Here is a 15,501-nt window from a genome sequence, read left to right as displayed (position 1 = left end):
GCAGCTCCTACCAAGAGTGATCCAGCCTGAGCCAGGCCCGGCTGGAGCTCATTTCAACCCCTGCAACAGCCCTGGGGAGGGTTTCACAGGAGAGGCGAGTGAGGGGCTCAGAGAGGTGAAGCCGCTTGCCTGAAGTCACACAGCTAGGAAGTGGCAGAGCTGGTGTGGGAGCCCAGGTCTCTGTGCAGCCCCCACCCCAGCCCCAGATGCAGGCACTCCTCCATTCATTCACAGGTAGAGACCAGGTGCTCGCTCCAGGCCCAGCCTGCACTGGAGGTGTGGTTATGAACAACTCAGCCTCCGTCCTCAAGTAATTGAGAATTAAGAGGGTGGTGTCTGCGCAGATGGGCAGGGTTTTCTGAGCCTGTTTGGGGAGCTCTGATCTAGCCTGGGGGACAGTCAGGGCCAGGGAGTGACGCTGGAGCTGACACCTGAGGGATGAGAAAGAGCTGACGAGGCGTGGTGCGCGGAGCAGACGCAAAGGCCCTGGGGCCACAAGGTGCCAGAGATTAGGTCTCCTGGTGCAGTCTAGAGACAAGTGAAACCACAGCTGCCAGGTAGGGGACTTTATCTCAGGGCCACCAGGGTTCCTCAGGAGAATGGTGAGAGGAAAGGGACATAGTGAGGTTTGGTCAAAGATCATATGCAGGACAGCTGAAGATGCCTGTTCCCTATAAGCCAGAATTTCCACTCTTACATACCAGTACGCCCTAGAGACACTTCTCCATGGACACACATGCCGGGATGTTTGAAACAGAGCAAAATGGCAAACACCTAAAAGTTCGTGAGTAAGAGAACAGAACTGTGCTGAGGCCAGTGTTTGAAAAGTGATGAAAACGACTGGCCTGGAAAGACTCGTGTCCACATGGAGAAGCTGCAGAAGCCTCTGGCGGAGCCAAAAAGCAAGTTGCAAAAGAACATGTTCGAGAGTGTACCAGTCAGGCAGAGGTTAGTCATTTCCAAGTCGTGCCGTGGCTCGTCCCTGGAGACGGCCCCAAGGCCATAAACACGGAGAAGGATGCTGAGGACAAAAATGCCCTCATTCGAGGGAAGGGAAGAAATAGTTGGTGTTTAATGGGTACGGATTTCCGTTGGGGAAGATGAGGAAGTTCTGGCGATGGATGGTGGGGATGGCCGCACCCCAGTGTGGATGTACTTAATGCCACCGTTCTGGACTCTTAGAAATGGCTAGGTGGGGCCGGCCCGGTGGCGCAGTGGTTAAGTGCGCACATTCCGCTCCCACATATAAAGTAGAGGAAGATGGGCACAGATGTTAGCTCAGGGCCAGTCTTCGTCAGCAAAAAGAGGAGGATTGGCAGCAGATGTTAGCTCAGGGCTAATCTTCCTCAAAAAAGAATTGCACCCAATACAGGCGCTATTGTTCACCCCACTTTACCGCTGTGGACACTGAGGCTCAGATGGGTGAAATCCCCACCTGTCAGAGCAGAGGAGCTGAAACCCGGATCCGGCAGTTCACTGTCTCCGTCCACCTTCTGTATTTCATTCTTCGGTCTTGTAACACTAGGATTGCATCCAAGGAGAGGGCGTGTCTTGGAGGAGGTACGGGAGGGGCATGAGGAACTTCCTAGGGTCCTGGAAACAGTCAACATCTTGTTTGGGGTGTGTAGACAATTGTCAAAACTCATCAAACGGAGCACTTAAGATCAGTCCATTTTCGTTCAGCTTCGGTGGCCCAGGGTTTGCTGGTTTGGATCCCAGGTGTGGACATGGCACCGCTTGGCAAGCCATGCTGTGGCAGGCATCCCACATATAAAGTAGAGGAAGATGGGCACGGATGTCAGCTCAGCGCCAGTCTTCCTCAGCAACAAAATGAGGAGGATTGGCAGCAGATATTAACTCAGGGCTAATCTTCCTCAAAAAAAAAAAAAAAAAGATCAGTGCATTTTATTGTATATAATGTATGCCTCGATGAAAATGAATTTTTTAAAAGAAATATACCAATCCAGCCACCCCCTTCTGGGTATAGATCCAAAAGAATTGAAAGCAGGGTCTCGAAGAGCTGTCTGCTCGCCCGTGTTCACAGCGGCATTATCCACAATGGTCAAGAGTCGGAAGCAACTCAAGCGTCCATTGATGGACGATTGGATAAACAAGAAGTGGTCCGTCCTCACAATGGAATATTATTCAGCCTTGAAAAGGAAGGGAATTCTGACACAGGCTACAGCATGGATGAATCTGGAGGACGTTATGCTGAGTGACAGAAGCCAGTCACTAAATGACAAATGCTGACGATTCTGTTGATGTGAAGGTCTTGGAGAAGTCAAATCCATAGAGACAGAAAGGAGAATGGAGGGGGCCGGGGGCTGGCGGAGGGGCATGGGGAGTTGTCTAATGAGGACAGAGTTTCAGTTTTACGAGATGAAAAAGTTCTAGAGATCGGTTGCACAACAATGTGAATACACTTAACACTGCTGACCTGTACACTAAAAAACGGTTAAGATGGTGTTTTATGTTGTGTTTTTTTTACCCCCAAAATGAAGGAATAAAATAAAATAAGAAATATGTCAAGGGGCGGAGCATGTATAAAGATGAGATCAGCAGGGGCCGGCCCGGTGGCATAGTGGTTAAGTTTGCGCACTCTGCTTCAGTGGCCCAGGGTTCAAGGGTTGGGATCCCAGGCACAGACCTACGCACCGCTCATCAAGCCATGCTGTGGAGGTGTCTCACATACAAAATAGAGGAAGATTGGCACAGATGTTAGCTCAGGGCCAGTCTTCCTCAAGCAAAAATTGAAGGAGGAAGATTGGCAACAGATGTTAGCTCAGCAACAGATGTTAGCTCAGTGACAGTCTTCCTCACCAAAAAAAAAGATAAGATCAGCATCAAGGAAGGACAGGACAGCCTCTGTCTCCCACTGGTCTTCCCTCTGCTCAGCTTCCCCTGTCTGCCCAGTACCTCCACTGTCACCTTCAGAGTCCAGGGCCACCCTCTCAAAAGGAAGCTCTGGTGTCTGGGGCACTCGGGACATGAGGCCACACACCTATCCCTGTGGGGATGGGGCCTCTTTGTGTGGCCAGGTGTGGGGCAGTGTGGGTCTGCATGGCACGTGCCTGCTTGTGAATCTGTACCTCTTCGTCAGTGCCTCTGGGCCTGGTTGTGTGGGATGTCACATGGTTCCCTCTTCTCTCTTTATGAGCCTCTGCTTCCAGGATGCCTCCTCCAGGAAGCCTTCTCTAACCGCCATGTCTCAAAGAACACCCTTCTTGTCCTCCTTCCTGCCTTTTTCTCCATAGCACCACCTGCCGTGTCATAGATGTATCTGCTTACTGCCTGTCAGCCCCACTCCACGAGCGCAGAGGTCTTCACTACTGGATCCCCAGAACTAGAACAGTGACTGGCACACAATAGGCATTTAATATTTGCTGCTTGAATGAACAAAGGAACGAACATGTGGTGTAGAGGGAGGGATCTCTGAAACATCCATGATGCAGTTTACCTGGGCCTGGGTATGGAGCTTATGTGTTGGTGGCTCTCTGTGTGGGGCCATGTGTCCCTCCACGTGCCTAGCAGGTGTCAGGTTCCCACCCTGCGGTAGACCTGTGTGTGGCAATGGGGGCCTCTCTCCAGGTGTGACTGCGTCTCTGAGTGTAGGTTAATGAACACCATTGTGTGTGCGTGTGAGGGGCTCTGAGTGTGTGTGCAGGCACAACTGGGTGTCCGGATCTGGCTGAGGGTGTAGGCACGTGTATAATGTGTGTCCGCCTCTCTGAGTCTGCCTGTGGGTCTGGGAGGGGATGCGCAGCTGTGGCGGGGAGGAAGGAGGTGACAAGATGAGGGTCTGATTTCCTGGGCCCTTAGTCCGTGTACGTCATTGTGTGTATCTCCAATGGTGTTGTGAGTATGTGTACAATCTTCTGTTCTACTCACCCCCTACAACCACGTATAAAGCCACAGGCAGCCCCCACACTGGCCTCCCGCCCTTCGCCCAGCTCAGAACAGTGGGTGTAATTGCTCAGGAAGCACAAGCAGTGTGATTAATTATGGCTGTTGAATATGCAAATCAGCTGGGGGCTTTCCTAGCAGCCGCCTGGGTGCTGGCAATGATGCTGAGTAAATACACAGAGCTGAGCGCACAGGGCCCAGAATTCCCCCCTTGTACCTCTGTCAATTACCCTTTAATTTAGTAAGGCTGAGCTTCTAATTCTTTAATGAGCTTTTAGCTCGTTAAAGAGCCCTCAGGATGCTATTAATTGTTCCTCCCCAAAATACCTGTACCAGGGTGGGATCGGAGGTGGCAAAAGCTGATGCCAGCTGATCTGCATTCAAACTCTGGGCTGTGTATTGGATGCAATTTTTTAAAATGAGGGAGAAAATTCCCCTAAGGGGGAAGATGGCTCTTTGTTTAGCCCTACACTCTGGGCAAGTTGCTCCGCCCCTGTGTTCCTCAGTAGCCTCATCTGCAAAATGGGGATAGTAACGGAACCTTCCTCAAAGGTTGTGAAGAGAAATAAATAAACCGATCCAGGGAAAACATTGGAGGAACAGTGTCCAGCACGTCGACGCTCAATCAATGGTCATTATTATCATGAGTAGTGGTGCTAGTTGAACTAATCACGGCTCATATGGGCATAAAGATATGGTCTGTGAGAAGAGTTGAGCAAATGGTTCTTGGTAAGAAAGTGAGATAAATTTCGTGTAACAGCTGCTGAATAAATGACAAACAATAGGATATACTGGGGTATCTGAGGAAGCCATTTGGTTTAAAACTAATTTGGCCTGACCTTGTTTTTCCAAAAGGGCTGACATGGCCTGTTGAGCATGCATTGTACATCTGCTTTTACAATGCTCCAAAGAATGATGTTACAATGCTCCAAAGAATGATGCCTTTAAAGGTGAGGATGTATCTTCCCCCATGTTGGCATTTTTTTTTCTGCTTTATTTCCCAACGCGCCCCCCCAACCCCGGTACATAGTTGTATAACTTAGTTGCAGGTCCTTCTAGTTGTGGGATGTGGGATGTCACCTCAACGTGGCCTGACGAGCGGTGCCATGTCCATGCCCAGGATCTGAACCCTGGGCCGCCGCAGCGGAGCATGCGAACTTAACCACTCAGCCATGGTGCCGGCCCCTGGCATTTCTTTAAGGATAAGCATCTCTTCCTAAAAACTAAGGATTAATTACCAATCTTCTGTGCTCACCTTGTGACCGCTCACCTGCTGTGCCAGCAAAGCAATCTCGTGACAATTATAAAAGGGACATTCCTGTCATATGTGATGTATGCTCTTTGTTCCAAGACGGTATATAACCACTCTATGCCCCACTTCTTTGGTGCCCTTCCTTCCTTGGGGGAGGAAAGTCCCAGGCTATAGTCCTTAAATCTGGCTCATAATAAACTCACCCCAATTTTGATTTATAGATTATGGATTATTTCCCTCGACACAGCCTTAGAGGAAGGGAGTAAAGAGGATAGGCGAGGAGAGAAGTCAGGGAGGGGAAGGTGGAGCAGAATGGTAGGAAATTTGGACCTGGGGAGCACACACCTCCAGTGACAAATTCACAGTGGTGGGGACTTTTGAGGACAAAGACATTCAACATTAAATTTTAACTTGTTGATTTTCCTTCAGTGAGAAATCCTGGTTCACATGCATGCTTACGTGCTGACCTTCAGTAAAAGTTGGATTCATTGCTGTGTTAGTCAGGATAATTAACGTTAGCTGCTATAACAAGCAATTCTTAAAAGTCTCCAGGGCTTACAACAATCAAGTTATTTCTTGGTCACATTTGATGAAGGTCTCCTTGTGGCATGCCTCCAACTCGGGGAATGAGGACCCTTTCTAGTTCCATACAAGATGCCTTCATCTTACACCCGAGATCTCCAAGGTCACTATGGAATGGGGAGGAAGAGCACAGAGGACTATGAAGGAGGTTTCATGGCTACACATGCGCCATTGGCCAAGACCCAGTCACATGGCCCAACCTAACTGCAAGGGAAGCTGGGAAATGCGTTGTCAATTGTGAGTGCCCAGGAAGAGGAAAATAACACATAGCACTGGTGTTACTGTATGCATTCTTGAGTTAAACGTGTTTGGGAGAGGAACTAAAAGGAGACCCGCCCCAGGTCTACATTCCGATTGATAAAAGAGAGCACAGGATGAAGACATCAGCAAAAGCAACAAGACCAAGAGAAACACCCTCAAACGCCCTCATTGGTATTTGAGCATTTCTGGGTTCTTCACTGTGGGTGGGATATTCCCTCAAGAGTCCACATGGCTCTTCCCTCTCATCCTTCAGGTCTCTGCTCAAATGTCACCTCCTCGGTGAAGCCTCTCCTGACCACCCTATTTCAAATAACTCCCCACGCCATCGCTCTCTATCCAAGTAACTTGCTGGTTTTCCTTCACAACAATAGCACCTACCTGAAATCACATTATGTGGCTGTTGATTTGTATTTGTATTATTTGTTTCCCTTAGGAGTGAGATTCACATCTTTTCTCTGTCCTTCGTATCTGGAACAGTGCCTGGCACTGAATAAACACTTAACTCAACTAAACAAATGAGTAAGTGAATGAATGAATGAACTCACCAATTGACCTCTGGGGACTGACATCCTTCACAGAGTTAGGAATCTTACTAATGTTTATTGAATGAATGAAGGAATCCAGGGCAAGTATTCAGGTGGCAGAAGTAGTGGAGTCAGCCCTGGGTTTGGGGGAAGCAATTCACCCCACCCTGTTGCCTCTACCCATCCAGTCCCACCTGACCCAACTCTACTCACACCAGCTCTCCATCGCTCCTACCTCAACTCAGTAATGTCCATCAACTGATGAATGGATAAACAAAATGTGGTATATCCATACAATGGGTGTAATTCAACAGTAGAAAGGAAGGAAGTACTGACTCATGCCACAACGTGATCCTTGAAACCATTATGCTAAATGAAAGAAGCCAGACACAAAGGGCCACCTATTGTATGACTCTATTTATATGAAATGTCCAGAATAGGCAAATCCATAGAGACAGAAAGATTAGTAGTTGCCTACCGCGGAGAGGTCTGGGGGAAATGGAGAATGACTCAATGGATATGAGATGTCTTTTTGAGGTGATGAAAATGTTTTAAAATTGATTGTGGTGATGGTTGCACAAGTCTGTGAACATACTAAAAACCATTTAATTATAGGCTTTAAGTGGGTGAATTATACGCTATGTGAGTTCTATCTCAATAAATCTGTTTTTAAAAACCCTCAACCCAACATCTCACCCCCAATTCAAGTCAGTCCAAACCCAGCTCTCATCTTAACTGATCGTGTCCTTACTTAACAAACTGCCAATCTCCATTCATAGCAACTCCTACCTCGCCCAGTTCATTCTACTTCTCAAATCAACCTTAATTCAATTCAACCCAACGTCTCATTCCAAACCCTTAACTCAGTCTGCTCATCACACAACCTCCACATCGACGGATCCCATCATTAACCCATCTCTTGATACATCCCTCAGCTCAGCCAGTATTCAAGGACGGATCAAGGTCAACATGGAGATCTGGCTGTTTTCTTTTTAAGCTTGATGCCTTCCTAATAGGTTCACCATTTTTTTCCAGCTTTATTGAGGTGTAATTGACACATAACATTGTGTAAGTTTAAGGTCCACAACATGATGATTTGATACACTTATATATTGCAAAACGATGACCACCATAGTGCCAGCTAACACCTGCATCACGTCACATCATTACCATTTCTTTTTTGTGGTAAGAACGTTTAAGATTCGCTCTCCTAGAGATCTGGGTATTTTCAACTTTTCCTCTGGGGGCCTGAGTTGATAAACAGACCCATCACCTCCAGTGAGTCCTATTATAATTGGGTTCGCCACTCACACAGCCACTTCCACCAAAAGACACGATTAATTAAGACAGGTGGTGGCGGCTACCTCAGGTGGGACAAGAGCTAGGCCCTAAGAGAGAGACAGCCAGCACCAGATGAAAGACAGACACGCAGACACAGTTCACCGGTTTATTCTCACCCTTGAGATGCCAATTATGCCCTACGGCCCCGGAGGGGTGGGGATCATGCTAGAATCTCTCTCATCATACCCCAGCCTTCCCTAAGGAGGAAGCGGATTAAATACACAATAGAGGGGACTCTCCTTTTAATACAGAGCCAGCTATAAATAGGGCAGCACCATTAGGATCCTGATTCACCCCCACCGTCTTGGTCCTCGAACCACCTGGCATGGCAAGGTGTGTTGGGGGAGATTTGGGGGCGCAGTATTCAGAGCTGGGCTGAGGCAGCCGAAAGAGCACACAGCTCAGTCCAGGGAAGTCCCACTTCCCTCTGTAGTCTGACTTCAGTTCCTTCTCTGTGAACCCACCTGAAAACAGGAATGAGTGAAGGCGTCCCAGTCTGGGATCAGGAGGCGTCCAGTGCTTAACTATTGGGAAGGGGAGCACCAAAAGGCGTTGAGGGCACTGACTGAGGAGGGGGAGGCAGGCATGGGGGGCATTCAGCTCTGAGTTAGGAGTTCATTGCATGGAGAACCAGGGGTCGGGAGTTGAGGGCTGGGCGGGCGTGGAGTGGAGAAAAAGCCAGACTACAGTTGTGCCAGCTGGGGTGCGGCGGGGGGAGGCTGGACCCATGGGCCAGGAGAGTCCAGCCCCCGGCCCCCTGGAATGGAGAAGGCATATTGCTTGGCCGCGATGAGTAGACTCTCCTCTGGCTTCACAGTCACAGGAGATGATAAATATGGTGGCTTCAAAGCCTCAGCACCAAATGCGCCCCCTCTGGGGCTCCCTCATTGTCCCTCCCACCCGCAACGTTCTCAGCTGCTAAAGCAGACGGGGCCCAGCTCAAACCCAAACTTCTGGTTCGTCTGGCCAAAGTCGGTGGCCGCCACGTCCGACAGGGGCAGAAACCCCACACGGGAAGAGGTGAACTCCAAGAGGGTCCTCGTCTGTCCCTTGCGGAGCTGACCACGGGAAGACACGGATGGGGAGTTAGGGGAGGGCAGCCGAGGCCTCCCCTCCTCGCTCTGGCCAGCCCCGTCACCCCCCTTACCCGGCAGCCATCATAGGGGACGGTGATGGTGGCTGCTGCCGTCTGGTTGAAGGACAGCTCCTCCCCGTTGGCTCCGAGGAAGCGGAGGGAGCGGCCGTAGTCGCCTGCGGCTTCGTCCAGCCAGGCGGCCGAGTTCTGGCAGAAGTAGGTGAAGCTCTGGCGGGCGGTGGCGCTCAGCAGTTTCAAGAAGGTCAGCTGTACTACGCTTACCGGGGACCCATCGGCGTCCACATAGGAGAACTGGAGGTGGGATAAAGCAGAAAGAGAGGGCACCTGGCTCACCTCTCCCTTCTCTGAGGAACCCACCTCCCAGCATCCTATCCATCCACAGACCCGCCACGTCCGCCAGGACCCCATCCTTGGGGCAGCCCCCCAGCCATCCTGCCATCCCTGGTTCTGTGAGCCCCTAGGCACATGTGACCGGCTCCTGAGCACTTGAAATGTGGCCGATAAAGCTGAGAAACTTTTTTTCCTACTTTATTTAATTGTCTCACTTTAAATTTTTAGGTAATTATTTAATTTAAATGTTTTTTTACTTTTATTTAATTCATAACTAATAACTGAGCCTCAGTCCAGTTATCAGAAAACTTAGGTCTGAAACAACTTGAGTATATGAATCCACTTCTTCAGTGGCAGGTTTTATGAAAATATGGATCAAGTATTTCCCATGAAATTTAGGACCCAAATTACGACGTGCCGTAAAAATAGAATATGCACCAGACTCTGAAGAACTCATATGAAAAAATTTTAAATGCCTCAGCAATCTTTACATTGATACAGCAATATTTAGGATTTATTGGGTTAAATAAAATATATGAGATGACTGTCTTGGTAAGGCATCCTTTTTTGGCTTCCTTCTCTTCTCTGTATCATTTCCATGTTCCCCGATTGAATTCTGGAATCACCTCCCAGATAAACTACAATTGAGTCTCCGTCTCAGGGTCTGTTTTGGGGGAACCCACAGACACCCCCTCACACTGTATTATAGCTTTGTTTCCTTGCTTATCGTCTCCCTCGCCCAGTCGAATACCGGCTGTGTGAAGTCGGGAACTGTGTTTCATTGGCTTCTATGTTCTCAGTCCTTAGCTTATACGTGTATGTTATATAAATTAACCCAAACCCAAACCCAATATCCCCCCACCCCTCACACCTGCTCTTCCTCTCATTTACATATCTCAGCATCTCACCAGACACCAGCCCCCAAGCCAGGAACGTGGGCGGCACCCTCATCTACCGCCCCTCCATCTAACCCATCACCAGGTCCTATTGACTTGACCTCTTAGATGTTGTTCCAAGCCATGCCCTCCACTCCATCAGCTCCAGCCCAGACCCCCTCCTCGCTTTCCTGGACCAACACATCTGTCTCCTCCTGGGTCTCCCAGCCTCTGGTCCACCCTGCCACGCCAGCCCCAGAGGCAATTTTCTAACACAAAGATTTGATCCTTTCCTCACTTAAACACATTCCATGGCTCCCTATTGCCCACAGGTCTTTCTGGGAAGGTGGCCCTAGCCCTCACCCACTTCCCCAGCCTCTTCTACCACATTCCCCCGGACACTCTCTAGAGCAGAACAAGTAGCCTTTTTCTTCTTTAGATTCACCAGACCCTCTTTTGACTCTGGGCCTTTGCATATGCTATTCCTTCTTCCTGGAACACTTTTCCTTGTCCTCCCTAACTTGCTAACCCGACTCATTCTTTAGGCCTGGCTGAACTGTGACTTCTACCAGGAAGCCTGCAGGTCCTTCCAGCACTGCCTCTGGATTTCCACCCCGCCCTGGGCTTCCCCCCCGCACAGCCGATGCTGCCCCGGCCGCCCTCTTGCCCCAGCCTGCGAACCCCACAAAGGCAGAGGCAAGTCTGTCCTGTTCCTCTCACCCCTCAGAGCCCCTCCTCCCACTCCCCAATTGGCATGCCATCGCCCACCCGGCCTCTGGCAGCTCACCTTCTTCCCTCGACGGAACGTGCTGTACCAGTTCCCCGGCTTCTCCTTGGACCAGGAGGCCAGTTTCACCTGGGAGAGGAAGTGGGGGTCAGTGTGGCAGACGCCCCAGGCACCCACTGTGTCCTTTCTGCGTTTCCCTCCCCACACACTGAAGGATGTTAAATATCTGGGACTCTCGGGCTGTCCTCTGCCAGCAGAGTGGACCTGGCCGTGGGAGGCAGCCTCAGCCAATGACCGACAAGAGCTGGTGGATAAACACCCCGGCTCCCTCTGCTCCCAGTGGGACAACTCGGGCACCTGCTCCACGGTCACCCAAAAGTCCCTGGATGGAACTCAGCCTCAGGCGCCCCATGGTGATTTTTTTGTTGTGTTTTTTTTTTATGGTTTGAGGTTTTTGGTGAGGAAGATTGGCCCTGAGCTAACATGTGTGCCCATCTTCCTCTATTTTGCATGTGGGGTGCCACCACAGCGTGGCTGATGAGTGGTGTGTAGGTCCGCACCTGGGATCTGGACCTGTGAACCCCAGGCTGCCAAAGCGGAGCGTGCAAACTTAACCACTGCACCACCAGGCCACCCCCTCCCCCCATGGTGACATTTTACTATCACACCCCATCCTGGCTGCCTCCCCGGCTCCTCTCACTTCCCCTCCCCTCCTGGAGCCTCATGGGATCACACCCTAAATAAACAACTTGCCCTCAGTTCTCATCTCAGGGTGTGTGTCTGGGGAACCCAGATCTAGAACATTCTCATTCCCCTCTGCCGCCACTCTCTGGGCGAGAGGAAGCGGGGCCGGTGAGAGAAGAACAGGCCTTCGGTGTCGGCAACTGTTTAGGAAGCAAGTCCTGCCCTGGAGACCCCATAAGTCGGGGATCTGAACTTGTCTAAACTTTTGTCCACTGCGGGGCCTGAGCTTCCACTAAGCCAGGGCTCCGACCAAAAATTATAACAAATAGGGCCGCCTGGTGGCATAGCGGTTAAGTTCATGTGGTCTGCTTTGGGGGACCCTGTGTTCACGGGTTCAGATCCCAGGTGTGGACCTACACACTGCTCATCAAGCCATGCTGTGGCAGGGTCCCACGTAGAAGAACTAGAATGACCTACAACTAGAGTATGCAACTATGTACTGGGGCTTTGGGGAGGGAAAAAAAAAGGAAGATTGGCAACAAATGTTAGCTCGGGGCCAATCTTCCTCACCAAAAAAAAAAAAGAAGAAGAAGAAGAAGAAGAACTTGGTTCTCCGTTCTGGGGCATTTCTTCTAAACTAAAAAAAAAAAAAGGCTGAGGTGACAGATCCTGATTCCAACCCAGACAGTCAGAGTCCTGAACCAGCGATGCTCCCCTCTACCCTTCACTGCTAAGCCTGGCATGTGGTGTGGGAGGCTGTTCGGCTCCCTGATGGAGAACCCTGGGATTTCTGGGGACCAGATGGTCTCCCCTCCCAGCACTCAGCCTGGAGGGCAGTGAGTCCCTGGGGCCTGTGAGAGGGCAGGGTGGTGAAGGGCTGGGACTCTGGAGTCAGACTGTCTTGGGTAATCTTGTCACTGCTCTGTGCCTCAGTTTCCCTATCTGAGGGATGACGACAGAACTGCCCACATCGGGTGGTTGGGACTCAGTAAGTTAATGCAGCTGAGTGCTCAGAACAGGCCTGGCACACACAGCACTATATACAGCTTCGCCACCATTGTGGATTTCTTTCCCAGATTTTCTTGTCTGTCTTGCCCCTTAGGAGGTGAGCTCCATAAAAACAGAGAGCTCTTTTTTTGGTTTTGATTCTTTGCTGTAGCCCCAGCATTTCACAGGACTTGGCATACAGTAGGTGCTCAATAAGTGCTGGTGGAAGGAAAGATCAGGTCCCAAAGCCTGACGTGGGGCGGGGGGGCGGGGAGGCGCGGTACCAAGGAGCCGCTTTGCAGAGCCCCTGCCTCTCCCGCAGACCCCGCTCGGGACTCACCATCTCAAACTTCTTGTCCGGGGAAAGACAGGTCTCCCCTCCCGCCGTGAAGTTGCAGAAAACCCTGAGCGCGTCCCGGGCACAGCCCTGGTTGGGGTCGATCCAGTATTCCCCTGCCGCAGAGCCAGGGGGGGCGGTGAGCGGGCCGGGACCCGACGCCTCCCCGCCCCCCCACCCCCCCACCCCACCCCCGCCAAGGGCCCGGACCTCACCATCAGGCAGGTGCGGGTGGTTGCGGCGCAGCTCGCTGCACACGAGCCCCGGGCGCTCGGCTGTGCCCGGGGGCCGCCGCAGCTGCTCCAGCTCCAAGCTCAGGGACGTGAGCGAGGCCAGCACCTCCTCCAGGCCGCCTTCCGGGGCCCCCAGGCCCGAGAGCGAGCGCCGGCGACGGCGCAGCCCGTGCAGATCCGCAGAGGGCCCCTGAGCAGAGGTGCGGAGGGAGGAGCGGAGGGGAGTGGAGATGGGGGAGGAAGAGATAGCAAGAGAAACAGGCAGAGATGAGAGAGAGAGACATGGGAGACGGAGAGACACAGGAGTCAGGGGAGACGAGAAAGGGAAGGGAGAGATACAGGCAGGGACAGAGACACACAGGAAGGAGAGAGACATGAAGTCTCAGAGAAAGGGAGAGGCCAAAGTGGTAAGATTATAAAAGAGACAAAACCGCAAGGTCAGGCAAAGAAAGCAGAGGGAGAGAGAGAGAAAAAGCAGTGGAACAGTAATTAAGATAAACAGAGACAGAGAAAGGCCCAGAGAGATGCAAGAGATGGAGAGAGAGACAGGGAGAGAGAGATGGGGTGGGGACAGAGCGGAGACAAGACCTGGTCAGAGCCCCCATGGAGGTCCCCCAAACCCCCCCCCACACACAACTTTCGAGGCACCTCCCTCCCCACCTACATCCCCTGAAGACTGCTGTGTGCCCCTCCCAGTTCTGGGCACTGGGGGACCCAGGGGGAACACGCCAACACAGTCCCTGGGAACTCACCGGGGGGCCGGGGGGGCCTGGGGGTCCAGTGTCTCCACGGGGACCAAGGGATCCCTGTAGGGAGAAGTCACTTGGGGGTGAACACTGTCTATGGACCCCTTTCCGCCAACACACACACACACACACACGCACACAATTTTCAGCAACAAGCATAAAGCTCATACTTTGTTTCCATACTTCAACATCTCTGAAATCAGCATCTCAACATCTTTGGCAAGTCATAGTTTACTTGGCAGAATTATTTTCTTTTATAGCAGTTTACAAAATAACGGTGCCTCTTACAATTGATGGCATCTTAGATTTGGTGAAATACACGGTGGGTGTTGAACAAATATTTGTTGAATGCATGATCGAATGAATAAATAGACAAATGAATGCGAAGGCATTGAGGGTTCTGGTGAAGTGGAGGGGGGTGGGGAGCTGGGATGTGGGAGCCTGGGGAAGAGCAGGTACTCACCGGGGACCCCTTTGAGCCCTTCTGTCCCAGAGGACCCTGTGGGGTAGAGACAGGGAGAGCTGGATTCCTGGCCTGGCCCCCCAAGGTGACCCCACCCCACACACCCCTCATACTCACCGCCACACCTGGAGGCCCAGGGTGGCCCAGAGAGCCCATGGGACCAGGGGGACCCTGGAGAAAGGACATCAGGGTCATCATGGCTGGAGTTCATCCTATGGTCCAGACACATCCCCCAGACAAGCCTCTAGTCCCCTCGAAACAAGACCCCAAACCCCAGACACACAGCCTCAAGCCTGCAAGTCCCCAGCTAGAGCCCCCCATTTTCCCCAGACCCTGGCTCCCCAAAGCCCCACACACACGTCTTCAGATGAGTCCCATTTTCTGGCTCCCCACCCACCCTCTCCATGAAACACATTCTTCCCACTCAGGGCAGGACACACACTCACAGCTTCTCCCTTGGAGCCAGGGGGGCCCTGCACGCCTGGCAGCCCCCGATCCCCCTTCTCACCAGCCTCGCCAGGGGGGCCAATGAGGCCGATTAATCCAATGTGGCCCTGGGGGACACAGAGGCACGTGTTGGGGAAGAAGAGCGGCTGCTGAGAGACTTGTCTCCTAGAGCCTTGGGGTAGCGAGTTTGGGAGCAGAGGGGACCCCAGGCTCCCAGCCCTCTGGCCAGGGAGGGAGGTAAGTGGGGAGGAGGGGGAGGTGGATTGGGGAGGGGGGTCATGGAAGGAGGTGCCCCTACCTTTTCCCCCTTGAGGCCAGCGTCTCCCTTCAGCCCTGGGAGGCCAGAGGGCCCCTGGAAGGAGAGCGAGGGTCAGTCGGTGGGTCTCAACCCTGAAATCTCAAGGTCCATGTAGTGATGGGGGATGGTCAGATGGGAAATTACCCAGACTGCAAATGGGAATGACCAAGGATGTGGCCACGGGGGTGGTCAATAAAGGGAAGGGATGACGAGAGATGCAGGAAGGGCTGGTTGGAGGACAGCCACTATGAATGGTCAGTGGTCAAGATCAGAGTGGATCAATGTAGACCACTAGGATGGAGGGTCAGTGTGGGTGGTCAGTGTAGACAATCAAGATGGAGGTCGGTGTGGGTGGCCCGTGTAGACCATCAGGATGAGTGGTCCGAAGAGATGGTTAGTGTGGACGGTCAGGGTG

General features: G+C 51.9%; 1 protein-coding gene across 3 annotated transcripts in view; it reads right to left on the bottom strand.

The window, feature by feature from the left end:
- Window positions 1–7,955: 7,955 nt before the first annotated feature.
- Window positions 7,956–15,501, bottom strand: part of COL5A3 (collagen type V alpha 3 chain) — a 36,789-nt gene continuing 29,243 nt past the window's right edge. For all 3 annotated transcript variants that reach the window (XR_011440624.1, XM_070273128.1, XM_023645458.2), the window contains exons 58-67: window positions 15,087–15,140; window positions 14,788–14,895; window positions 14,459–14,512; window positions 14,342–14,377; window positions 13,885–13,938; window positions 13,115–13,322; window positions 12,903–13,015; window positions 10,952–11,020; window positions 9,011–9,250; window positions 7,956–8,921 (exon numbers count right to left, since the gene is read on the bottom strand). Coding sequence is in view for 2 of the 3 variants with exons in the window: in XM_070273128.1 (XP_070129229.1) it covers window positions 8,775–8,921; window positions 9,011–9,250; window positions 10,952–11,020; window positions 12,903–13,015; window positions 13,115–13,322; window positions 13,885–13,938; window positions 14,342–14,377; window positions 14,459–14,512; window positions 14,788–14,895; window positions 15,087–15,140 (1,083 nt within the window). In the remaining variant the exon portion in view is untranslated. The remainder of the gene's footprint in view (window positions 8,922–9,010; window positions 9,251–10,951; window positions 11,021–12,902; window positions 13,016–13,114; window positions 13,323–13,884; window positions 13,939–14,341; window positions 14,378–14,458; window positions 14,513–14,787; window positions 14,896–15,086; window positions 15,141–15,501) is intronic.

Source organism: Equus caballus, chromosome 7, assembly GCF_041296265.1.
Source record: "Equus caballus isolate H_3958 breed thoroughbred chromosome 7, TB-T2T, whole genome shotgun sequence".
Taxonomy (NCBI): Eukaryota; Metazoa; Chordata; class Mammalia; order Perissodactyla; family Equidae; genus Equus; species Equus caballus.
The sequence above is the reverse complement of the archived record's forward strand: the minus strand, read 5'-3'. Positions and strand labels throughout refer to the sequence as shown.